Genomic DNA, 27,033 nt, shown 5'->3' with positions numbered 1-27,033 from the left:
ACCTCCGGACGCACGACCGTCCGGTTGGCATCGTTGAGGCACCGAACGCGCTTCCTCCGGCTTCTTGTCTTTCTCGTCGCGCACACGCGTCCCATGCGAGGCCCTAACAAGAACGCGTGGGTTTGGGTTTGTTCTTGCTCGGGCTCTCTCTCCCCTGTATTCATTTCCCTTCTCATCCTCGACATGGCACCTCCTGCTGCGACCCTCCACCATGAATCCCCACCAATCCTCACGCAGATTCCTGCATGAACTCGCTGGACCCCTGCCCCACGATCTCGCCGGACCCCCGCACCCCCGCGACCTCGCCGGATTCTGCCCCGCGCCCGAGCGACCTCGTCGGATCCTCGCGAACTCGCCGGATATACCTGGCGGCGCGGTATCTCTCGATCTTTCACCGCTGGCGCCTGGCGCTGGTATCTCGCTTCTACCGGCGAGGTCGCTGCAGTGCTACAAGTAGCGAGCGGTGGTGCTTTCAAGTGCCTGCCGGTGGAGCTGCAATCGCCTGCCGCGGAGCTGCAACCATCTGCTAGCGGAGCTGCTGTCGCCTACCGTGGAGCTGCAACCGTCTACCAGCGGAGCTTCAACCAGCGGGCGGGCAGCTGCAATCGTCTGCCGGCGGAGCTGCAATTTTCTGCCCGTGGAGCTGCAACTGCAACCAGCGGCGGCGGTGCTACAATCAATTGCCGGCGGAGCTGCAACCATCTGCTGGTGGAGCTGCATTTTCTGTGCGGCGGAGCTGCATATTCTATGGGGCGGAGCTGCAATTGCTGTGCGGCGGAGCTGCATATGCTGTGGGGCGGAGCTGCAGTTGCTGTGCGGCAGAGCTTCAAATAGCCGCCCCCGGAGCTGCAAGCGATTCCGGCGGTGCTGCAAAATGGCCGCCGCCGCAGCTGCAACTGCCGTTGCTGGTAGCTGCAATAGAGCGCCGCAGGTGCTGCAAGGGAGCAACAGTGATGTGATGGGCGTCTTCTCCGACGACGACGCGGGAGGCGGTGCTGCTGTTTGACGGCGAGCGACACCACGTCCTTGGGAGGGTGGGGGTGCTGATGCTGCCATGGAAGTGTTGGGTGCTGCGAGCGTGGACGGGTTTACGGACTTCACCGGCGGTGGTGCCGGCGACGGTGGTGCTGGCGACGGTGGTGCCAGCGAGGGCGGCGGCGGTTCTGTCGGCGCGGGCGGCTGTGCTAGCTATGCGAGCGGAGTTTCGGAGTAGAACGCTGCAAAATTTCCTTCGTGTGGTGTATTTTCTTTTGGTGGGTGCCGGGTCCAGTTCGACACGTGTCAAACGCTGGACTCGGAGGTTAGGCTGTTTCCAGCCTCCGGAGGATTTGTAGCGCGACCCTTGTTCATTGCAGAGTGTCGTGTATTTTTTTTCTGACGCTTAGACCAGAAAAAAAAAAAGGAACTTCCGACAGAGCTACACATCCGGATTCGCTTCGCTGCCCGCCGATCTGCCTCGCCGCCGGCCAGCCACACAGCCGGCGTCGTGCCCACAACCGCCTTCTCAGACAAAATGGCAAGCTCCGATTCACCTCCTTCCCAACCTCTCCCTCCAACCCCCAGACCCAGAGTCAGGCACCACCGCTCCATCGTCCTCCTCACGGCACCGTCCCTCCTCGCCGTCGCCGTCGCCATCCTCTTCGCCACCTCAACCAACCCCCTGCCGCGCCTCCTCCACCTGCTCCTCAGGCCCAGGTCCCTCCTTACCCGCCCGCCGGAGCCAGTTCCAGCTGCCGACACCTCGGGGCACGCGGGACGCCCACCATGTGTTCTATGGATGGCCCCATTCGCGTCCGGCGGCGGATACTGCTCCGAGGCCTGGTCCTACGTCGCCTCCCTCGAGGGGAACGTCGCCGCGGGGTTCGGCGCCAACTACACGCTCTCGATCGCCCACCACGGTGACCTCGAGTCGCCGGAGTTCTGGCACGGCCTGCCCGAGCAGTCCAAGGACCTGGCGCACAGGCTCGCCACCGCGCGGTGCGAGCTCTCGCGGGCCATCGTCGTGTGCCACAGCGAGCCCGGCGCGTGGTACCCGCCGATGTACCAGTCTCTGCCCTGCCCGCCTACCGGGTACGACGAGCCGGCCTTCATCATTGGCCGGACGATGTTCGAGACTGACCGTGTCTCGCCGGAGCATGTCAGGCGCTGCAACCAGATGGACACGGTCTGGGTACCGACGGATTTCCATGTGTCGACGTTCGTGAAGAGCGGGGTGGATCCTTCGAAGGTCGTCAAGGTGGTGCAGGCCGTCGATGTCGCGTTCTTCGATCCGGCCAAGCACGTCGCATTGCCACTTCCAATTGGTTTCTCTGTCATGGCGTCTGATGATTCAACAATCGGCACGGAAGACAGTAGCTCCAAGGCCAAAGGCTTTGTGTTTCTTAGTGTGTTCAAATGGGAGCAGAGGAAGGGCTGGGATGTGCTGCTGAGAGCATTCTTGCAGGAGTTCTCTGGAGCTGATGACGTTGCACTCTACCTACTGACCAATGCCTATCACTCTGACACCGATTTCGGAGGGAAGATCCATAGATTTGTGAAAAGCTCTAGCATCGAGGAGCCAGCGGAAGGCTGGGCAGAGATCCGGGTGGTTGATGAGCATGTCCCACAGTCTGACCTTCCAAGGTTGTACAAGGCCTCAGATGCATTTGTGCTACCTTCCCGTGGCGAGGGATGGGGCAGGCCGGTGGTTGAGGCGATGGCCATGGAACTACCGGTGATTGTGACGAATTGGTCAGGCCCAACGGAATACCTGACTGAAGAGAATGGGTACCCATTGGACGTGGACAGGCTGACTGAGGTCACTGAAGGGCCATTCAGGGGCCATCTCTGCGCTGAGCCATCAGTTGATCATCTGAGAGCTTTGATGAGACGTGTCTTTGTTGATCGAGAAGAGGCGAGGAGTAAAGGAAGGAAGGCAAGGGAAGACATGGTCAATAGGTTTTCTCCCGAGGTTGTGGCAATGATTGTTGCTGATCAGCTACAGAAGGTGGTTGCCAGTACGCAGTACTCAGTAGATGGATAGCTGAAATGTGATCATGAATTTGGAAGGAAAGTAGATATCATACACCACACGAGTCATGCAGGTATGGTAGGCATGTTAGTCAGTGCTACTTAGAAGTTATGTGTATCAGTTTCTGTAATTGTCGGATAAACGGTGACTGTTGTTGTTTTGCCTTTATGCCATCATTAATTGAATGATAAGCAATCATGTTATTAATTTTTGACATTATATGGCGTTTTTTTTTTGTTAACTTGACATTTGCTGTTAAAATAATAACATTGGATGTGACCATTCAGCTCAAGCCCTTGCATGATATTTGCGCATTCCCCTTTTAGTTAGCACATAAACGAAGATCTAGCCAGTTAAAGTTCAGCCCATCCTATCATGGGCCAACAGAAAGAATGTTCAGCTGCTTCTTTCATAAATAGAGGTTTGATGATGATTCATCAGAACCCATCAACGGTGAGGCATGTACGCTATTTGAGATACCATTCCCATCAGCTTAAATAAACTGTAGTTTTTTCCCGTTTCCAAATCTGCTCTTTCATTGAAAACGTGTGCTTCTGCTTTGAATATCAGAGCTAGGAGAGCGCAGTTAAAATAGGAGGGAAAAGAGCATTGTTGTTTCATTTCTGTTCACCAGGTATCAGTACAATCTGTGTCGTAAAAAAAGAATAGGTTTGAACATCATTGTAGAAAACATGAGGAGCATCCACATCACTAATTGATTTATCCATCATCAAATATACTTTTATAATGTATACATATTTGTTTGAGGCGACATATCTTTGTAGAAATAGTTTGTTATAATGTCTAAAATGACCTGGATGGAGTATTTGCTTCATGATATGTTGTTCACATGTTGCTTCTTGCTAGGTGTCCTGCTTTATCAACAGAGAGAACCAGCAACTCGCGGGGTTCAGCGTGGTCTTTCTAGATGGTGCGTTCTTGTACTCCTAGCATCGATGCTGATGTTGTAGGAAATGGCTTGTTTCTCCTCGAATACTTTATTTGGTTATGTCTAGCACTATGGGAACAAGTCAAGGTGCCTTTTTATCGGGGCTGTCAGCACAGGCCCCGAACAAGGCAGGCCATGAAGAAGGCCGTCGGCACAGGAAAGTTTGTGCCAACGGTGACCGTCGGCACAAAAAAAAAGCCGTCGGTCAGGTCGCACAGGGGTCTCCGCCGTGACAGCGAGGTGACGCCGTTATATTTTTTTTTTGCCCTCTGGCCCTACGGCCAGGCCATCGGCACAAGTGCCCAGATTTTTTCCCATCCACGTAACCCACCCCAACCCCTTGGATCGCCTTTTTAAGTTTTCAACTGAATGGCAGAAAATGATAAAAAAATCAAAAAATAAAATCCTTTGAGATGAGATGTGCAACAGAATTTAACAAAAATGAATTTTGACATTTTTTCTTTGAGATGTGCAACAGAATTTAACAAAAATGAATTTCGACATTTTTTCTTTGAGATGTGCAACAGAATTTAACAAAAATGAATTTCGACATTTTTTGCAAAATTGCGTCGTGTATCGGTAAAACGGCTTTCTGGTTGCATATTGCATATGAAGTCGGGAAAAATGTATAATATATCAAAATGATCGTGGTAAGAAGTTACATCCGAATTCACTAGGGTTTACCCGTTTGGTATTTTTCTAGATTCTCAAAATTTTAAATGGAAACAGGAAGATTTTAGTTTTTGCCAGAAACTGAGGATTTTATATTTTCTTAAAAAATAAAATTAATAATTGCATCCTGCATAAAGATTATTATTACTTAATCATTGATGTTAATCTAAATAATAGTTTAAAATTCAAAATTATAAAGAGTTGTGATATCACGGTGCAAGGGTTAATAGGATTGATATGACAGTATTATCAACAAAGTTTCATTTATGCTGTCGGTACAACTATGCTCGGTACAACTATGCTGACGGCCAAATTGGCATGTGCTGGCGGTTTCTGGCCATCGGCACCTTAACTGGTTCCGTAGTGTAGGCTAGCTTGTTCATCAGAGTTACAGTTGAACCTTCAAGAACCAGTATCGTTCTTATGGCACGAAAGTACTCGGTGAACACAGGCACCAGTGGCGAAGCCGGCACGAGAGAGGCAGTCGATGCCTCGTCTTGGCTGTAGACCGAGTTCACGGCTGATGGTGCTCGGGGCTCACCTCGGAATAGTGCCCTGTCGGTGGCGCCGGCTACATGTGACAACCCCCGGAGACAGCCCGTCGACATCATCATCGGCACCACATACTGCTGTGACAGCTTTGGGTGCTTGATGGTGTGCAGTTCCGGCAAGATTGTTAGGCGGCCTCTTGACAAATAAGACGATGGAAACATCTTCTGTGTTGACTATTGTGGTACTGCTGGAAGAAGACTTCCTTGAAGCGAGCGAGCTGTGGGTACAACAATTTTGCTAAACTTGTTCCAGGAGTGCTGAAGGTCCACAGGCGACAAGTATGGGTGTTGAAGGTGAAGGCACGTATGTCGGCCACATCATCTTCAAATGGCTATGGCGACGCTCCCGCGAGCTGCGGGCCATGGAGCTAGTCGGCAGCGCGTGGGCGTGACTATTGTACTTGAGGTATAGAGTGAAGACAGAGAGAGAAAGCAATGAGAGATGCTTCGAGAATCATTTACCTTCTTTATAAGCGTCCCTCTTCCCTCTAACGCTGAGAAGACAAACAAAGACTCACACTGAGCTACACATTCGTGCTCGCTGGGTTGCCGAGGACTGAGCTTTGTTGCCAGGCAGCAACACTACCGTCTCGGCCACCATGGCAGGCCCACCTCCGGCCCAACCTCTTCCTTCAACCCCCAGGCACCTCCTCATCCTCTTCCTCCTGCTCCTCACGGCGCCCTCCCTCCTCACCGTCTCAAGCAAACGCCCGCCACGCCTCCTCCGCCCCCTCCACTTGTTGAATTGTTCCCTTCTCCACCCACCGGAGCGCCACCTCCTTTCAAATGCTTCCCTTCTCAACCCACATGAGCGCCACCTCCTTTCCAATTCTTCCCTTCTCCACTCGCCGGAGCGCCACCTCCTTTCAAATTCTTCATTTCTCCACCAGCCGGAGCGCCAACTCCTTTCAAATTCTTCCCTTCTCCACCCGCGAGAGCGTCACCTCCTTTCGAATTCCTCCCTTCTCCATCAACCGGATCGCCACCTGCTCTCGAATTTTTCTTCCCTTCTCCGCACCCCAGATAGCCACCTGCTCTTCACGCTGAATTCTTCCCTTCTCCGCCCGCATGATCGACACCCCGGGGAAGAGTTAGGCATGGACGATACCCCACTGAATGTCGTACATCCACCGTGTGTTCTATGGATGGCCCCCTTTGCCTCCGGTGGCGGCTATAGCTCTGAGGCCTGGTCATATGTCGCCTCCCTTGATGGGAGCGGCGACAACTTCACGCTATCAATCGCCCACCACGGCGACCTCGAGTCGTCGGAGTTCTGGCACGGCTTGCCCGAGCAGTCCAAGAATTTGGCACATAGGCTCGCCGCCGCAGAATGTGAGCTCTCCCGGGCCGTCGTTGTGTGCCACACCGAGCCCGACTCCTGGTACCCGCCGGTGCAGGGGTCTATAGCATGCCCTCCTACCGGGTACAACGAGCCGAAGTTTGTCATTGGTCGGACGATGTTCGAGACTGACCGTGTCTCGCCAGCACATGTCAAACGCTGCAACCAGATGGACGCCGTCTGGGTACCGACAGATTTCCACGTGTCCACATTCGTGAAGAGCGGGGTGCATGCCTCCAAGGTCGTCAAGGTGGTGCAGGCTGTGGATGTCGCGTTCTTTGATCCGGCCAAGCACGTCGCGCTTCCTCTTCCAATTGGTTTCTCTGCGTTGCCAGATGATGCAGGAAGGAATCATGTTAAACCCAAAGGCCAAGGTTTCGTGTTTCTTAGTGTGTTCAAATGGGAGCAGAGGAAGGGCTGGGATGCGCTGCTGAGAGCCTTCTTGCAGGAGTTCTCTGGAGCTGATGATGCTGCACTCTACCTGCTGATCCATGCATACCAAACTGGCAGTGATTTCGGAGGGAAGATCCATAGATTTGTGAAAAGCTCAGGCATCGAGAAGCCAGTCGGAGGATGGGCAGAAGTCCGGGTGGTTGATGAGCATGTCCCACAGTCTACCCTTCCAAGGTTGTACAAGGCTGCAGATGCATTCGTTCTGCCTTCCCGTGGCGAGGGGTGGGGCAGGCCGGTGGTCGAAGCCATGGCCATGGAGCTGCCAGTGATCGTGACGAACTGGTCAGGCCCAACAGAATACCTGACTGAAGAGAATGGGTACCCACTGGAAGTGGACAGGATGACTGAGGTCACTGAAGGGCCATTTAAGGGCCACCTCTGCGCCGAGCCATCGGTTGATCATCTGAGAGCTTTGATGAGACGTGTCTTTGTTGATCGAGACGAGGCGGTGAGCAAAGGGAGGAAGGCAAGGGAGGACATGGTAGAGAGGTTTTCGCCGGAGGTTGTGGCGAGGATCGTTGCTGATCAGATACAACAGGCACTCGCTCGTACCTAGTATTTACTTCACGGGAATGTAGATATCATACACCAGTACACCACACACATATCATGCATTATGGGAAGCTCGTTAGTCATTGCTCCTTCATAGGAGTTATGTGTATCACTTTCTGCAATGGTGGATAGTAATAAATAATTGGTCACTTTTGTTTATTTGCCTAAGTGTCATCTTAGTTGAATGGTAACCATCATTTTGTTGGCTTATGACATCATATGGTGAGCTTTTTTTTTTTGAGAATACAGTAGACGCTCACAAATACGTACGTACAAACACCCCTACGAACGCACGCACGCCCACCCTATCCCTATGAGCACCTTTGAGGGACTGAGCCGGCATATCTTAAGGTTGACGAAGTCACCACTGGCGCCTCGCTATTGACGGGCACGTCACCTACCACTGAAAGCATAGCGCCGGTTAAATCCTGGAATAAATCCAGGTAAATGCAAACACACATGCTAAGTTTAGGACTTGAACTTGGGTAGACTGGTTACACCACAAGGGACCTAACCACCAGCTCTGTTTTCATATGGTGAGCTTTTAGAATTAACTTACTCCATATTTGTAAGGAGCATTAAGTCAGCAAAACGAAGATCTAACCAATTGGACTTCAGCCCTTAGCCCCTTACCATGAGCCAGCAGAAGGAAGATTTAGCCACCCCTTTTTTAAATGTAGCATTGATAATGATTCGTCAGAAATCATCCCTAGAGTAAGAATACATGTAAGAAAGCAGCACTGGTTTTCCAAGTCTGAATTACTGTGCAGCAACTGTAATTTATTTATTGTAACGAAAAGGAGGAATAATCAATTAGAATAATTAACGTCGACATACGTAAGCTGCATACAACTGTCGTTTTGGATCTTCGATAGTGATACAGTGATACGGCGTCGCCTAGACTTGACTGTTAATACTAAGTTAGATGGTTCCGTTGCAATTGTCATTGTTATTGCACCAAGTTTGACAGTATATGGCGCAAATGTACCGAGCGAAGTACTACATCCGGTTAGATGATAAATATCAAAGAGAGGTTGAAGCATCAGTAGCTATCACCTACAAGAATGGTCTAAGTTTGACAGTACGCCGCCCCAAGTGGGCGCTGTGGGTGTTACTTTTCGAAAGTTGGAGCTCCTGTAAAAAAGCATATCATAGCATTGCTGGAGTGGCTGCATGAATCGAAGTTGAGGTTAGTTGCTTCGAGCATTGGTTACTGTTCTCTACTCTAGAACATGAGACAACACATGCTTGCGACTACAGACTGCTCACACGGATAATATCTTCACTTGATATTTTGACACTCAACAGCTAGTAGAAGCAATAAACGTTGGGTTAGAATAGTAGCATGCATAATCTGTGATAGAAGAAAAATAATAATCTGTGGTGGATATTTTGGTTCTGTTTTTCTGCGCTCGCCAAATAGTTCGGGTTGTAGAGCATCTAGTGAACTTACATAATATGATGCAATGAATGATTCATATTTATGTCCAGTTCAGGCTGAAAGTTGGTACTTAACATCTAGAGTGCGCAGTGCGTTGCTAACAAAAGAAGTCACATACTTATTCAAGCATAGGTATCGTTTGACTGCTAATTTTGCACATTGTTCATCGTAAGGTTGAGAATGTAAATTAATGTGCACGAAAAGCATCATAATTTTGCCAAAATACCACCATACCACTCAATGGTTGCAGAGTCTGGGAATGGTAGTTACATGTGAGTACATTTATTAATCTGTTGTGCTGGATATTTACTTTTGATCACATAATTTACAAAATAATTAATAAGTTATGTGTTAACATAAAGCTTACATGTAGCCGACATTTGAATAGAAAGCATTGTAATGAGGGCGTTGTGTTGTGATATAGCTACATGTTGTAAACAACATATTTTCTAAACACATAGACTATGAAGAAAAATAGAGATCATCTGCCCACTGAAGTACTTACAACAAATGTTAAATTAGTATGTAAGTTTGAAATTATGTTTAATTCGAATAAACACCTATATGTATAGAAAACACCATCGCCGAATGCGTGACCTATATTCAAATTGTTCATTTTAACCGGTTAAATACAAAGTACCTATTGTTGAATAAGGTGATATTACATAAAATGATATATTAGACTATCGACAGTATCTTTCATATAAAACATATCAAAATTAAATATAATATAATGAAAGTAATTGTTTGTGTGCAACATGTAAAATGAACCCAAAGTAACCATCTTGTGGATAATGAATACATTTCTTCAAATTGAAATTTAAAAATAATAAGCCAACAAAAAATAATATATATGCCTAAAAAGGAGATGTAAAAAGGAGATGACGAAGAAATATCTTCTTTAGCGAATCTGTCAAATGCTCAAATTTCTATAATTCTATATGTTTACAGGCCTTAGCATTTACAAAGATGTCACTAATAGTATGTTATAAATAATAATCATCATGAAGTTTCTTATTTCGCCGAGGGTCTTCTTGTGCTATGGACTTTCTTGTACACTACGTTCCTCATGCATGTTCATTTTTCGATAATGGACACTTTATTACTTTAAAAGCAATATATCCGGTCTCTGCATAGCTAGGATTCACACAGCCGTACCAGTAAAGTTATTACAATCAAACACCAACGAAATCTAAGCAGGAGGGCCAAGTCGGAAATCACGCTGCCACCCATGTTGGGAAAAAATACCCCTCGCCATATTCTCCAATCGTGTAGATACCTCCATAAAGAGTTCGCGATGGTCCACTCGCTAAAGAGGCAACTATAAACGGAGCGTAGCTGTGCACCGGTAGATGACCTACATAAGAGAACAACATACATTGTTAAGAACCTTATCATTTCTACATAGCCATAGCAACCAAACAACGACAATCACTCTCATCATAATAAGACGATTAAACCAGGTATCCACGCCATTGAGCCAGTTGCCGAAAATATTCACAAAACTACGTGGTGGGTACAAGGTAGAACCTATCTGGATGGCTAACCATATAGATCTACCAAATTGACACTGAAATAATAAGTGTTTTATGGTCTCGTCATGATGACAAAAGACACACCTTTTACTTCCCAGCCAATTGCATTTAGCAAGGTTATCCTTGGTGAGAATCACAGCACGACGAAGATACCACACAAGCACCTTTGTTTTAAGAGGTATCTTCAATCTTCCAAAATTTTCAATTATTATCAACATGAATATCAGGTTGGATTAAAACATTGTACATGGAAGCCACCGAGAATGAACAACTCCTAGTAAGATTCCAACGAAACTCATCAGACCCCTGCGTCAGATGTACTGAATCTAGACACTGTAACAATTCATTCCATGATTCTTGTCTAACTAAGAACAACTGAGTATGGGTGTGTTTGGTAGCCCGGGGCAACTGAGAATATCTCTCTCTACCCATACATGGTGACCCTAGCCAAGTTGAGTTGAGACACATCACGGGTTTGGCACCCGTGTATGTGTTGAGCTATGCTCATATAAGATGTTGTTTGGTAACATTTGTGCTGAGGTGAGCATGTATCAAAGCAGTTATACAAAAACGTCCTGTTTTTTAACAAAAAGATCCTCAAACAGAAAAAGATAAAAGCAATCGGGTCCCGTTCCTTTGGAGCTTCTACCGGTGGCGAACTGGGGATGAGCGGCGGCCATTGGAGCTACTGAACGGCGGTGGCGAGGGGCGTCCAGGGATAGGCGGCGGTCCGCGCGGGACGAGGGGCGTCCAGGGAGAGGCGGCAACCCGCGCAGGGGCGTCAGCGGCGGGGCCTGCTGCCTCTGTCCGGCGCGGGAGGAGGAAGGGCCGACGGCCGTGGGGCGGTGGCCGGCTCCGGCGGCGTGGCGTCGACTCTGGCAGCGGTGGTAGTCCCTGGTGCGCCGCCGTCGGGTCCGGGGCGACGCAAGGAGGCCCTGGCGGCGGCCCTAGCGGCGGTGGTCGGCCCTGGCGGTGCCTCGTCGGACCTGGCGGTGCAGGAGTGTGTCGTCGTGCTGCTGGGCGGCCGGTGTGGAGCTCTTCGGCGCCCATACGGCTTCAGCTCGCGCAGGCTGCGAGGGGAGGCGACAGGAGAAAAGAAAAACAGAAGGAGAGAATGAGGGGTGGAGTTTGACCGGGTGAGGGTCTGGGCCTCTAGGGGGTCTAAGTCGGGCGAGTGGGGCTTTTTGCGGGTTGAGCTCGCCCAGGCCGAGTTGTGAAGCCCGATTTGAGCTTCTCAACTGGGCTAGGCTGAGAGCTCTTTTTTGTATGAGGTGGGTATAGCTGAGATGAGTTAGCTCGGGCTAACAAACACATATATGTCTAAAATTCCCTGCTAAGATGGGAATCTCTGGTTAACCCAGGCTACCAAACACACCCTATATTGTTTAGATTCTTTTCGCTTCATGGAATTCTTGGTCTCCTTGGCATGGTCCATGATTGCGAGGATCTTAATATTCTTTTTTATGGTGGATATCGATCACATGATGTACAAATGAACAGAGAATACTGGATCTAGTAGCCATGTACAACCAACAATGGTCATGGTCTGCCCTTGCGCCTTGTTGATCGTTAAAGTTGAATGTGGCATGAACCTTCCTTCTTGGGTAGCGAAAAACTACAACAGTACTCCTTGTCCTTAGCAAGGACCGAGAAGAACATAGCGAAAAAAGCTAATGCCTGAACATGTGAAAGAGTTGCTATTAGTGATATCTTGATTTACCTCCCTTTCACCCTAGTTTCGTGAACGGCATGCATCTAAATAGCTGTTCAGATCTTAGTACATCCATCCATCCCTTTCACATATATAATCGTAAAAACCCTTTTCTGCCAGATAGATTCAGATGTCACAACTATAAAATTGGATATTTAAATGGGCTCCCAAGAGTGTATGCTTCTCGGTAAATTGTGTTCTTAACACTCCCTACGTCTTGAAAAGGACGTCGCAGATTTATCTAAATTCAGTTATATCTACACACTTATATTTAATTTGGACAAACCTATGACATTCTTTTCCAGACGGAGTACCAATGAATATGGAAAAATTACACGTGCATATGTCAGTGTCCTTGGTCTACTTGTAAATTTTCATGGAAAAACATCAGCTTTCTGTCTTGTGTGAAAAATAACTTGTTACTAGTAAAACAATTACCTTGTGAGAACAATTTGTTGCTAACCTTGTGAGATCAACATCTTTGAGATGTCTTACTTATCTACTGGTTCTACTTCTATGGCACAATGCATCCAATTTTTTTTTGAGAATTCGGCAGGTGAGCTGTTCGATATATTAATAGAAGAAGATTTGGCATAGGGAAACCGGGCCCAAAAACCATACAGGGCGACCGAGTTTATGAGGAAAACCGGCCCAAAAACCGCACAAATATCGGAGCCTCATCGCCCACACGATACCAGACTACCGACGACCAAACACACACCACCAAACCCAGAGCCGCTGCTCCGACGTCCCCTGCTCGGAGGCGAGCCGCAACGCTGCACGACATGGACGTCTTGTAGCCCAAACTACCAAGGCGACCATCCGGAGACCACGAACGCCACGCCAAAAGATATGGGGCCGCCGCCCCGACATGCCAGCCACACCGACCGTCCCGTCGTGTAGGCCGGGCCGACGAGCTCGCTACCCACGTAGCACCAACACGCCAACCATGCCTTGCTAGACCATGACCACACCCCATGGAGTCATCGTTGCAAGACCTTCCGAGGCCGCCGCCTCGGCGTACATCAACCGTCCGGGGCAGCCGCCCCGGCATCCACCACCCTCGACAACAGGGCAACCATGCACAACTGGCACACATCTACCGCACCACGAGGAATGCGAACTCCAAAAGCGGCGCCTTCAGGAAGGTAACGGCACAGAGTGTCGCCGCCGCTCGCTCCAAGGAGCATAGGTTTTCACCCGAAGCACGCAACGACTCGCGACAACAGGAGACCAAGCTCCCCGATGGAGCCCTCAACAGGGGAAACGGTACCTAGGGGCACCGCCAACATCGGCACCAAAGGTGCGAAGCTTTCGCCTGGAGTGTCAACGCTGTCGTCAGACCCAAGTAGACCCTGGCCGTAGGCGTGGCCAGCCTAGCAGGGGGCCTTGTTGCCGTCCACCAAACGCACAACACTCGCCTGAGTAGCGCGTCCGCGTCCGGCCAGTCCACGCGCGCTAGCACCAACGAAGCACTAGCGGCCACCGGGAAGCCGTGCAGCGCCACGCCAGGCGAACCGCATCCACCACAAGCCAGATAGAAGCCGCGACATGGCCGGATGGGGCGAGAAGCGGACGAAACGGCGAGCTGCGAAGAGCAGCGAAGACCGAAGCCGCCCCGCCAAACCGCCGGCAGGGGCGACCCGCAGGGGCCCCGACGCGAGGAGCGGTCGGAGATGCGCCGCGACATGGACGACGGCGAGCCACACCAAGGCTAGGGCGACGCGGGCAGGAGCGTTGCTTGTGACGGTAAAGCACTCGTCCGTTGGGAACCCCAAGAGGAAGGTGTGATGCGTACAGCGGCGAGTTTTCCCTCAGAAAGAAACCAAGGTTATCGAATCCAGTAGGAGTCAAGAAGCACGTTGAAGGTTGATGGTGGCGGAGTGTAGTGCGGCGCAACACCAGGGATTCCGGCGCCAACGTGGAACCTGCACAACACAACCAAAATACTTTGCCCCAACTTAACAGTGAGGTTGTCAATCTCACCGGCTTGCTGTAACAAAGGATTAGATGTATAGTATGGAAGATGATGTTTGCGAAGAACAGTAGAAACAAGTATTGCAGTAGATTGTATTCGATGTAAAGAATGGACCGGGGTCCATAGTTCACTAGTGGTGTCTCTCCGATAAGAATAAGCATGTTGGGTGAACAAATTACAGTTGGGCAATTGACAAATAAAGATGGCATGACAATGCACATACATGTTATGATGAGTAGTGTGAAATTCAATTGGGTATTACGACAAAGTACATAGACCGCTATCCAGCATGCATCTATGCCTAAAAAGTCCACCTTCAGGTTAGCATCCGCACCCCTTCCAGTATTAAGTTGCAAGCAACAGACAATTGCATTAAGTATGGTGCGTAATGTAATCAACACAAATATCCTTAGACAAAGCATTGATGTTTTATCCCTAGTGGCAACAGCACATCCACAACCTTAGAACTTTCTGTCACTGTCCCAGATTAAATGGAGGCATGAACCCACTATCGAGCATAAATACTCCCTCTTGGAGTTACAAGTAACGACTTGGCCAGAGCGTCTACTAGCAACGGAGAGCATGCAAGATCTTAAACAACACATATATGATAGATTGATAATCAACATAACATAGTATTCCATATTCATCGGATCCCAACTAACGCAAGATGTAGCATTACAAATAGATGATCTTGATCATGTTAGGCAGCTCACAAGATCCAACAATGATAGCACAATGAGGAGAAGACGACCATCTAGCTACTGCTATGGACCCATAGTTCAGGGGTGAACTACTCACACATCAATCCGGAGGCGATCATGGCGATGAAGAGTCCTCCGGGAGATGATTCCCCTCTCCGGCAGGGTGCCGGAGGCGATCTCCTGAATCCCCCGAGATGGGATTGGCGGCGGCGGCGTCTCTGGAAGGTTTTCCGTATCGTGGCTCTCGGTACTAGGATTTTCTCGATGAAGGCTTCTTATAGGCGGAAGGGTAGGTCAGGGGGCATCACGAGGGCCCCACACGCCAGGGCCGCGCGGCCAAGGCCTGGGCCGCGCCGCCCTGTTGTGTCGGTGCCTCGTGGCCCCACTTCGTATCTCCTCTGGTCTTCTGGAAGCTTCGTGGAAAAATAAGACCCTGGGCGTTGATTTCGTCCAATTTCGAGAATATTTCCTTACTAGGATTTCTGAAACCAAAAACAACAAAAAACAGCAACTGACTCTTCGGCATCTTGTCAATAGGTTACTGCCGGAAAATGCATAAATATGACATAAAGTGTGTATAAAACATGTGTGTATCACCAATAAAGTAGCATAGAACATAAGAAATTATAGATACGTTTGAGACATATCAAGCATCCCCAAGCTTAGTTCCTGCTTGTCCTCGAGTAGGTAAACGATAACAAAGATAATTTCTTAAGTGACATGCTATCATAATCTTGATCAATACTATTGTAAGCATATGTAATGAATGAAGTGATTCGAAGCAATGGTAAATACAATGATTAAACAACTAAATCATATAGCAAAGACTTTTCATGAATAGTACTTTCAAGACAAGCATCAATAAGTCTTGCATAAGAGTTAACTCATAAATCAATAAATTCTTAGTAAAGGCATTGAAGCAACACAAAGGAAGATTTAAGTTTCAGCGGTTGCTTTCAACTTGGAACATGTATATCCCATGGATAGTTGTCAACATAAAGTAATATGATGAATGCAAATATGCAAGTGTGTAAGAATCAATGCACAGTTAACACAAGTGTTTGCTTCTAAGGTGGAAGGAAATAGGTAAACTGACTCAACATAAAAGTAGAAGAATGGCCCTTCGCAGATGGAAGCAGGGATAAATCATGTGCTAGAGCTTTTCAAGTTTTGAAATCATAAAGAGAGCATAAAAGTAAAGTTTTGAGAGGTGTTTGTTGTTGTTGTCAACGAATGGTAGTGGGCACTCTAACCCCCTTGCCAGACAGACCTTCAAAGAGCGGCTCCCATGAAATTTTTTATTTTTGGGTGACACTCCTTCCAACCTTTGCTTTCACAAACCATGGCTAACCGAATCCTCGGGTGCCTTCCATCAATCTCATACCATGAAGGAGTGTCTTTTTATTTTAGTTTTATTTAGATGACACTCTCCCCACCTTTGCTTTCTCAAGCCATGGCTAACCGAATCCTCGGGTGCCTTCCATCAATCACATACCATGGAGGAGTGTCTTTTTTTGTAAAATTATGAAGGTTAATTAATTGGGGCTGGGAACCTGAACGTCTCCAACGTATCGATAATTTCTTATGTTCCATGCTTGTTTTATGACAATACCTACATGTTTTATACATACTTTATGTCATATTTAGGCATTTTCCGGCACTAACCTATTAACGAGATGTCGAGCCAGTTGCTGTTTTCTGCTGTTTTTGGTTTCAGAAATCCTAGTAAGGAAATATTCTTGGAATTGGACGAAATCAACGCCCAGGGGCTTATTTTTCCACGAAGCTTCCAGAAGTCCGAAGGGGAAACGAAATGGGGCGACGAGGCGCCGCCACACTAGGGTGGCGCGACCCAAGGGGGGCCCGCGTGGCCCTAGCGTGTGGCCCCCTCGTCAGCCCTCCGACTCTGCCCTTCCGCCTACAAATAGCCTTCGTCGAGATAACTCCAGTACCGAGAGCCACGATACGGAAAACCTTCCAGAGACGCCACCGCCGCCAATCCCATCTCGGGGGATTCAGGAGATCGCCTCCGGCACCCTGCCGGAGAGGGGAATCATCTCCCGGAGGACTCTACACCGCCATGGTCGCCTCCGGATTGATGTGTGAGTAGTTCACCCCTGGACTATGGGTCCATAGCAGTAGCTAGATGGTCGTCTTCTCCTCAATGTGCTATCATTGTTGGATCTTGTGAGTTGCCTGATACGTCTCCGACGTATCGATAATTTATTATGTTCCATGCCACATTATTGATGATATCTACATGTTTTATGCACACTTTATGTCATATTTATGCGTTTTCCGGAACTAACCTATTGACGAGATGCCGAAGGGCCAGTTGCTGTTTTCTGCTGTTTTTGGTTTCAGAAATCCTAGTAAGGAAATATTTTCGGAATCGGACGAAATTAACACCGAAAGTCTTAGAAATACACGAAGCTTCCAGAACACCCGGGAAGGACCAGAGGTGGGCCACAGGGGCCCCAGGAGGGTGGACGGCGTGGCCCAAGGGGGGGGCGCCCCCTATCTCCTGGGCACCCCGTGGCCCCTCCGACTCCGACTCTCCGCGTATATAATCGTCCCTGACCTAAAAACATCGACGAGTTCGACGAAAACAGAGAAAACCATCCAGAGCCGCCGCCATCGCGAAACTCCAATTCGGGGGACAGAAGTCTCTGTTCCGGCACCCTGCCAGGACAGGGAATTGCCCCCGGAGCCATCTCCACCGCCGTCTCCACCGCCATCTTCACCGCCATCGCTGCCTCCATGATCAGGAGGGAGTAATCCACCCCCGGGGCTGAGGGCTCCGCTGTAGCTATGTGGTTCATCTCTCTCTCTCTTTGTGATCAAGTTGAATATTATCTATGTGCTACTCTAGTGATGTTATTAAAGTAGTCTATTCCTCCTCCGCGGTGTAATGGTGACAGTGTGTGCATCATGTAGTACTTGGTTTATGCTATGATTGTGATCTCTTGTAGATTGTGAAGTTAACTATTGCTATGTTACTATTGATATGATCTATGCCTCCTTCATAGTGTGATGGTGACAGTGTGCATGCTATGTTAGTTCTCGGTGTGATTGTGTTGATCTATCTTACACTCTAAGGTTATTTAAATATGAACATTGAATATTGTGGAGCTTGTTAACTCCGGCATTGAGGGTTCGTGTAATCCTACACAGTTAGTGGTGTTCATCATCCAACAAGAGGGTGTAGAGTAGTCCTATTATGTGATCTTTGTTGAGAGTGTCCACTAGTGAAAGCAGGATCCCTGGGCCTTGCTTCCAAGCATCGAATCTCCGTTTGTTTACTGTTTTGTTGAATGTTTACTCGCTGCCATATTTTACTCGGATTGCTATTATCACTCATACTCATCCATATTACTTGTATCTCACTATCTCTTCGCCGAACTAGTGCACCTATTGTATTAGGTGTGTTGGGGACACAAGAGACTTCTTGCTTTGTGGTTGCAGGGTTGCATGAGAGGGATATCTTTGACCTCTTCCTCCCTGAGATCGATAAACCTTGGGTGATCCACTTAAGGGAAACTTGCTGCTGTTCTACAAACCTCTGCTCTTGGAGGCCCAACACTGTCTACAAGAATAGAAGCTCCCGTAGACATCAAGCACTTTTCTGGCGCCGTTGCCGGGGACCTGAAGGAACAAGCTTTCCTCCCTCGTCAACTACGCGCCAAGCACTTTTCTCGGGCGCCGTTGCCGGGAGGAAAGGTAAAAGGCATTCATACTCCGGTTCCGAATGTAACGCATGCTTTCTCGGCGCCATTGTGTTTGTGCTCGAAGCTATTTCCTTTAGATCCTGCAATTGCAACTTTTTGTTTCTTGTTTACACTAGTTAGGCATAATGGAATACAACTATGAGCTTTTTGATTTATTTCCTAAGTTAGGACATGAATTGTGTGATGCGAAAATTAAAGAACCTATGGAGCCTCAATTGCATGCTAGTAGCAATGTTATTAGTATGAACGCAATCACTACTAATGCTATGAATAAGTCTAAGCGAGGGGAAGCTAGTTTATATAAAAATAATCTTTTTTGCTCTTCAGCTTTTGAAGAAATATTTTGCTCTGATAATGCTTTATCTCCCATATGCGATAACTCTAATGATGCTTCTGATATTTTAAATCCACCTACTGCAAGTACTTCTTTCAAGATACCCATGAAAATTATTGAACGTGTTATGGATAACCGCTATGAAGGGGATGGAACTGTCCATCCTAAAGATCATTTACTGTTTTTGCATGAATTATGCGGGTTATTCAAGTGTGCAGGTATCTCTATGGATGAAGTGAGGAAGAAGCTATTCTCTGTTTCGCTGTCTGGTAAAGCGGCGCATTGATATAAATTGTTGGAGAATAGTCATTCTCTTGGTTGGGAGGAAATTGCATCTCTCTTTTATTCTAAATTTATCCTCCTCATGAAGTGCATATTGATAGGAATTATATTTATAACTTTTATCCTCGTGATGGAGAGAGTATTTCTCAAGCGTGGGGGAGATTGAAGTCACTAATGCTCAAATGTCCCATTCATGAGCTCCCCCGTAATGTTATTGTTAACAATTTTTATGCGAGGCTTTCAGGACAACACAAGGACTATCTGGATGCCTGTTCGGAGGGATCTTTCACAAGCAAGGAGGTTGAAACTAGGTGGGATCTTCTTGATCGAATTGAGGAGAACGCTGAAGGATGGGAGAACAATGAAGGTAAAGAGTCAGGTATAAATTATGATTATGAATGCATTGAAGCTTTTATGGATACCAATAAATTTTGAAATATGAGTGCTACTTATGGTCTTGACTCTCAAGTTGCTGCAAATCTTTATAAAGCCTTTGCTTCTCATTTTGAATTGCCTAAAAAGAATTTTGATAAGTATCATGAACCTTTTAAAGAGGCTTGCATGAAGAATGAAATTGTTGTTAATTATTGCAATAAGCATGCTCAAACTCCTAAGAATGCTATTCCCTATAAGCATGTTAATTTTTGTGGAATACATAGACCTTGTGGAATTAATCAAATCAAAGATGAATATTGTATCCATCATGCTAATGAAAAAACAAGAAAGTGGTTTAGGGCTCTAGATGATCTTGGTAAAAAAGTTTGTGCCCTCTATCCTTTTATTTGTGAAGTTTGCCATGAAGTGGGTCATTTTAATTTTCAATGCTCCTCCAATGATAATTTAAACCCAATGAGTGCTGCAAATTTGTATTGTGATGATGAAATTACTCCTAATCAGCATGATGAACTTACTTTATTTTTGGGGTGTGAAGAACTGTCGAGAAAAATCTCTTTGTTACATATGAGTGATCTTGATATTGATGATGTCCTGCATGGGTGTTTTTCTTATTGCATTGATAATAGCCATACGAATACTTACATACAAAATATTTTAGAAGATGACACCTTGCCAAAATATGATAGGACCGCTGTGTGTTTTCAACTAATTAATGAAAAGGAGGGATCCTCCCAAGTTTCTTCTATTGTTTCTGAAAGTAAATCAGGTTATGCGGATAAGCCACCCTTCAAGCCTTTTCCTCCTAAAGAAGGGAATGAGGAGAAGGAAGAGAAGAAGAAGAAGGGAACGAAGAAGAAGAAGAAGAAGAAGAAGAAGGAGAATAAAAAGAAAGAGGTAACGGCATATCCCCGCGTGAATGAGATAACGCTAGGTAACCGTAAGTATGTTGCTCCTAATGATTATTATGATAATGAATCTGAATACGATGATCTTCCTATGCTCTCTACATACATTAGTGATCATGATTTGAATGAGCACACTACTTTTGATATTGCAAATCTCTGGGAAACTAATTCTGAAAATGATGATGATAATAATTGCCATAGTGTCAGTGCTATCCATGCTTCCTCCCATAATGATATAGAAAGCTCTAAGCTTGGGGAAGAGGTGTTTGAAAATCCTTTTGCTACTGATCATTATGTATTTGATACATCTCCTTCTAATAACAATGATGGTATGGTCATAGATAAATCGACTGTGAAAGATAACTATTCTATTTCTTATGATGACACTGTGCCTCCGATCTTTGATGATTATTATAAAGAATGCTATGATATAGGTTATAACTATCCTTATGAAACTTGTCATAGTCATGATTGGATTACCAAAAACAATTCTTTTAATATGCAACTTGTTTACCATGTTCAAATTCTTGATAATAATCTTGCTCCAATTACTATTAATGAGAATAACTCTTCTTATGCCAAAATGAATGATACTTCTATGCATATGAACCATGATAAGAATGTTTTAAGTGATGGGTATATTGTGGATTTCATCAATGATGCTACTGAAAGTTATTATGAGAGAGGGAAATATGGTTATATGCGTCTTAATAATATTAAGTTTCCCCTCTTTATGTTGAGAATCTTGAAGTTACTCGTGCTTTATCCTCTTATGCTTGTCACTTTGTTCTTCATGAATTCATTTGTGTACAAGATTCCTCTGCATAGGAAGCATGTTAGGCTTAAATGTGTTTTGAATTTGCCTCTTGAAGCTCTCTTTTGCTTCGAATACTATTTCTTGCGAGTGCATCATCAAAACTGCTGAGCCCATCTTAATGGCTATAAAGAAAGAACTTCTTGGGAGATAACCCATGTGTTTATTTTGCTACAGTATTTTGTTTTATATTTGTGTCTTGGAAGTTGTTTACTACTGTAGAAACCTCTCCTTATCTTAGTTTTGTGTTTTGTTGTGCCAAGTAAAGTCGTTGATAGTAAGGTTCATACTAGATTTGGATTACTGCACAGAAATAGATTTCTTTGCTGTCACGAATCTGGGCAAAATTCTCTATAGGTAACTCAGAAAATTATGCCAATTTAGGTGAGTGATCCTCAGATATGTACGCAACTTTAATTCAATTTGAGCATTTTCATTTGAGCAAGTCTGGTGCCTCAATAAAATTCGTCTTTACGGACTGTTCTGTTTTGACAGATTCTGCCTTTTATTTCGCATTGCTTATTTTGCTATGTGGGATGGATTTCTTTGTTCCATTGACTTCCAGTAGCTTTGGGCAATGTCCAGAAGTGTTAAGAATGATTGTGTCACCTCTGAACATGTGAGTTTTTGATTATGCACTAACCCTCTAATGAGTTTGTTTCGAGTTTGGTGTGAAGGAAGTTTTCAAGGGTCAAGAGAGGAGGAGGATACAATGTGATCAAGAAGAGTGAAAGCTCTAAGCTTGGGGATGCCCCGGTGGTTCATCCCTGCATATTTCAAGAAGACTCAAGCATCTAAGCTTGGGGATGCCCAAGCCATCCCCTTCTTCATCGACAAATTATCAGGTTCCTTCTCTTGAAACTATATTTTTATTCGGCCACATCTTATGTACTTTACTTGGAGCGTCTGTATGTTTTTGTTTTTGTTTTTGTTTGAATAAATGCTTGTGTGGGAGAGAGACACGCTCCGCTGGTTCGTATGAACACATGTGTTCTTAGCTTTTAATTTTCATGGCGAAGGTTAAAACTGCTTCGTTAATTGTTATATGGTTGGAAACAGGAAATGCTACATGTAGTAATTGGTATGATGTCTTGGATAATTTGATACTTGGCAATTGTTGTGCTCATGTTTAAGCTCTTGCATCATATACTTTGCACCTATTAGTGAAGAAATACATAGAGCTTGTTAAAATTTGGTTTGCATGAGTGGTTTCTCTAGAGTCTAGATATTTTCTAGTGAGGTGTTTGAACAACAAGGAAGACGATGTATAGTCTTATAATGCTTGTAATATGTCTTTTATGTAAGTTTTGATGTACTAGTTTATGCTTGTGTTTGCTTCAAACAACCTTGCTAGCCTAAGCCTTGTATCGAGAGGGAATACTTCTCATGCATCCAAAATCCTTGAGCCAACCACTATGCCATTTGTGTCCACCATACCTACCTACTACATGGTATTTCTCCGCCATTCCAAAGTAAATTGCTTGAGTGCTATCTTTAAACAATTCAAAATTTATCACCTCTGATTTGTGTCAATGTTTTATAGCTCATGAGGAAGTATGTGGTGTTTATCTTTCAATCTTGTTGGGCAACTTTCACCAATGGACTAGTGGCTTCATCCGCTTATCCAATAATTTTGCAAAAAGAGCTGGCAATGGGATTCCCAGTCCCAAATTAATTAACAAAAAAGTAGACACTCCTCCATGGTATGTGATTGTTGGACGGCACCCGAAGGATTCGGTTAGCCATGGCTTGAGAAAGCAAAGGTGGGGAGGAGTGTCATCATAATAAAACTAAAATAAAAAGGCACTCCTTCATGGTATGAGATTGTTGGCAGGCACCCGAGGATTCGGTTAGCCATGGTTTGTGAAAGAAAGGTTGGAAGGAGTGCCACCAAAAAATAAAATAAAATGGGAGCCGCTCTTTGAAGGTTTGTCTGGCAAGGGGGTTAGAGTGCCCACTACCATTCGTTGACAACAACAAACACCTCTCAAAATTTTACTTTTATGCTCTCTTTATGTTTTCAAAACCAAAGCTCTAGCACAAATATAGCAATCAATGCTTCCCTCTGCGAAGGGCCATTCTTTTACTTTCATGTTGAGTCAGTTCACCTATCTCTCTCCACCTCAAGAAGCAAACACTTGTGTGAACTGTGCATTGATTCTTACATACTTGCATATTGTACTTATTATATTACTCTATGTTGACAACTATCCATGAGATATACATGTTATAAGTTGATAGCAACCGCTGAAACTTCATCTTCCTTTGTGTTGCTTCAATACCTCTACTTTGAATTATTGCTTTATGAGTTAACTCTTATGCAAGACTTATTGATGCTTGTCTTGAAGTACTATTCATGAAAAGTCTTTGCTATATGATTCATTTGTTTACTCATGTCATATACATTGTTTTGATCGCTGCATTCATTACATATGCTTACAATAGTATGATCAAGGTTATGATGGCATGTCACTCCAGAAATTATCTTTGTTTATCGTTTACCTGCTCGGGACGAGCAGAAACTAAGCTTGGGGATGCTGATACGTCTCCGACGTATCGATAATTTCTTATGTTCCATGCCACATTATTGATGATATCTACATGTTTTATGCACACTTTATGTCATATTTATGCGTTTTCCGGAACTAACCTATTGACGAGATGCCGAAGGGCCAGTTGCTGTTTTCTGCTGTTTTTGGTTTCAGAAATCCTAGTAAGGAAATATTTTTGGAATCGGACGAAATTAACACCGAAAGTCTTAGAAATACACGAAGCTTCCAGAACACCCGGGAAGGACCAGAGGTGGGCCACAGGGGCCCCAGGAGGGTGGCCGGCGCGGCCTAAGGGGGGGCGCGCCCCCTATCTCCTGGGCACCCCGTGGCCCCTCCGACTCCGACTCTCCGCCTATATAATCGTCCCTGACCTAAAAACATCGACGAGTTCGACGAAAACAGAGAAAACCATCCAGAGCCGCCGCCATCGCGAAACTCCAATTCGGGGGATAGAAGTCTCTGTTCCGGCACCCTGCCGGGACGGGGAATTGCCCCCGGAGCCATCTCCGCCGCCGTCTCCACCGCCATCTTCACCGCCATCGCTGCCTCCATGATGAGGAGGGAGTAATCCACCCCCGGGGCTGAGGGCTCCGCTGTAGCTATGTGGTTCATCTCTCTCTCTTTGTGATCAAGTTGAATATTATCTATGTGCTACTCTAGTGATGTTATTAAAGTAGTCTATTCCTCCTCCGCGGTGTAATGGTGACAGTGTGTGCATCGTGTAGTACTTGGTTTATGCTATGATTGTGATCTCTTGTAGATTGTGAAGTTAACTATTGCTATGTTAGTATTGATATGATCTATGCCTCCTTCATAGTGTGATGGTGACAGTGTGCATGCTATGTTAGTTCTCGGTGTGATTGTGTTGATCTATCTTACACTCTAAGGTTATTTAAATATGAACATTGAATATTGTGGAGCTTGTTAACTCCGGCATTGAGGGTTCGTGTAATCCTACACAGTTAGTGGTGTTCATCATCCAACAAGAGGGTGTAGAGTAGTCCTATTATGTGATCTTTGTTGAGAGTGTCCACTAGTGAAAGCAGGATCCCTGGGCCTTGCTTCCAAGCATCGAATCTCCGTTTGTTTACTGTTTTGTTGAATGCTTACTCGCTGCCATATTTTACTCGGATTGCTATTATCACTCATACTCATCCATATTACTTGTATCTCACTATCTCTTCGCCGAACTAGTGCACCTATTGTATTAGGTGTGTTGGGGACACAAGAGACTTCTTGCTTTGTGGTTGCAGGGTTGCATGAGAGGGATATCTTTGACCTCTTCCTCCCTGAGATCGATAAACCTTGGGTGATCCACTTAAGGGAAACTTGCTGCTGTTCTACAAACCTCTGCTCTTGGAGGCCCAACACTGTCTACAAGAATAGAAGCTCCCGTAGACATCAAGCACTTTTCTGGCGCCGTTGCCGGGGACCTGAAGGAACAAGCTTTCCTCCCTCGTCAACTACGCGCCAAGCACTTTTCTGGCGCCGTTGCCGGGGAGGAAAGGTAAAAGGCATTCATACTCCGGTTCCAGGTAACAGTACTTTTCTGGCGCCATTGTGTTTGTGCTCGAAGCTATTTCCTTTAGATCCTGCAATTGCAACTTTTTGTTTCTTGTTTACACTAGTTAGGCATAATGGAATACAACTATGAGCTTTTTGATTTATTTCCTAAGTTAGGACATGAATTGTGTGATGCGAAAATTAAAGAACCTATGGAGCCTCAATTGCATGCTAGTAGCAATGTTATTAGTATGAACGCAATCACTACTAATGCTATGAATAAGTCTAAGCGAGGGGAAGCTAGTTTATATAAAAATAATCTTTTTTGCTCTTCAGCTTTTGAAGAAATATTTTGCTCTGATAATGCTTTATCTCCCATATGCGATAACTCTAATGATGCTTCTGATATTTTAAATCCACCTACTGCAAGTACTTCTTTCAAGATACCCATGAAAATTATTGAACGTGTTATGGATAACCGCTATGAAGGGGATGGAACTGTCCATCCTAAAGATCATTTACTGTTTTTGCATGAATTATGCGGGTTATTCAAGTGTGCAGGTATCTCTATGGATGAAGTGAGGAAGAAGCTATTCTCTGTTTCGCTAGATGGTTGTCTTCTCCTCATTGTGCTATCATTGTCGGATCTTGTGAGCTGCTTAACATGATCAAGATCATCTATCTGTAATACTATATGTTGTGTTTGTTGGGATCCGATGGATAGTGAATGCTATGTTATGTTGATTATCATTCTATCATGTGTTGTTTATGATCTTGCATGCTCTCCGTTATTAGTAGAGGCTCTGGCCAAGTCATTACTTGTAACTCCAAGAGGGAGTATTTATGCTCGATAGTGGGTTCATGCCTCCATTAAATCTGGGACAAGGATGTGAAAGTTCTAAGGTTGTGGATGTGCTGTTGCCACTAGGGATAAAACATCAATGCTATGTCTAAGGATGTATTTGTTGATTACATTACGCACCATACTTAATGCAATTGTCTGTTGTTTGCAACTTAATACTGGAAGGGGTTCGGATGATAACCTGAAGGTGGACTTTTTAGGCATAGATGCATGCTGGATAGCGGTCTATGTACTTTGTCGTAATGCCCAATTAAATCTCACACTACTCATCATAACATGTATGTACATTGTCATGCCATCTTTATTTGTCAATTGCCCAACTGTAATTTGTTCACCCAACATGCTTATTCTTATGGGAGAGACACCACTAGTGAACTGTGGACCCCGGTCCATTCCTTTACATCGAATACAATCTACTGCAATACTCGTTCTTACTGTTCTCTGCAAACATCATCATCCACACTATACATCTAATCCTTTGTTACAGCAAGCCGGTGAGATTGACAACCTCACTGTCACGTTGGGGCAAAGTATTTTGGTTGTGTTGTGCAGGTTCCACGTTGGCGCCGGAATCCCTGGTGTTGCGCCGCACTACACTCCGCCGCCATCAACCTTCAACGTGCTTCTTGGCTCCTACTAGTTCGATAAACCTTGGTTTCTTACTGAGGGAAAACTTGCTGCTGTACGCATCACACCTTCCTCTTGGGGTTCCCAACGGACGCGTGTTGTACGCGTATCAAGCTCTTTTTCTGGCGCCGTTGC

General features: G+C 45.8%; 2 protein-coding genes across 2 annotated transcripts; both read left to right on the top strand.

The window, feature by feature from the left end:
- The first annotated feature begins 1,363 nt into the window (after positions 1-1,363).
- Positions 1,364-3,229, top strand: LOC127300582 (uncharacterized). The gene has a single exon (XM_051330712.2). It carries the CDS (start codon positions 1,514-1,516, stop codon positions 3,020-3,022), a length of 1,509 nt encoding a protein of 502 aa, XP_051186672.1. The 5' UTR covers positions 1,364-1,513; the 3' UTR covers positions 3,023-3,229.
- A 2,472-nt stretch (positions 3,230-5,701) lies between these two features.
- LOC139830093 (uncharacterized) lies at positions 5,702-7,685 on the top strand. Its single transcript, XM_071820620.1, has one exon. It carries the CDS (start codon positions 5,782-5,784, stop codon positions 7,528-7,530), a length of 1,749 nt encoding a protein of 582 aa, XP_071676721.1. The 5' UTR covers positions 5,702-5,781; the 3' UTR covers positions 7,531-7,685.
- Positions 7,686-27,033: the final 19,348 nt, after the last annotated feature.

This window comes from Lolium perenne, chromosome 5 (genome assembly GCF_019359855.2).
Source record: "Lolium perenne isolate Kyuss_39 chromosome 5, Kyuss_2.0, whole genome shotgun sequence".
NCBI lineage: Eukaryota > Viridiplantae > Streptophyta > Magnoliopsida > Poales > Poaceae > Lolium > Lolium perenne.
The sequence above is the reverse complement of the archived record's forward strand: the minus strand, read 5'-3'. Positions and strand labels throughout refer to the sequence as shown.

Excerpts from the sequence above, each read along its gene's own strand:
- LOC127300582 (XM_051330712.2), top strand. The coding sequence starts at position 1,514 with ATGGCAAGCTCCGATTCACCTCCTTCCCAACCTCTCCCTCCAACCCCC.
- LOC139830093 (XM_071820620.1), top strand. The coding sequence starts at position 5,782 with ATGGCAGGCCCACCTCCGGCCCAACCTCTTCCTTCAACCCCCAGGCAC.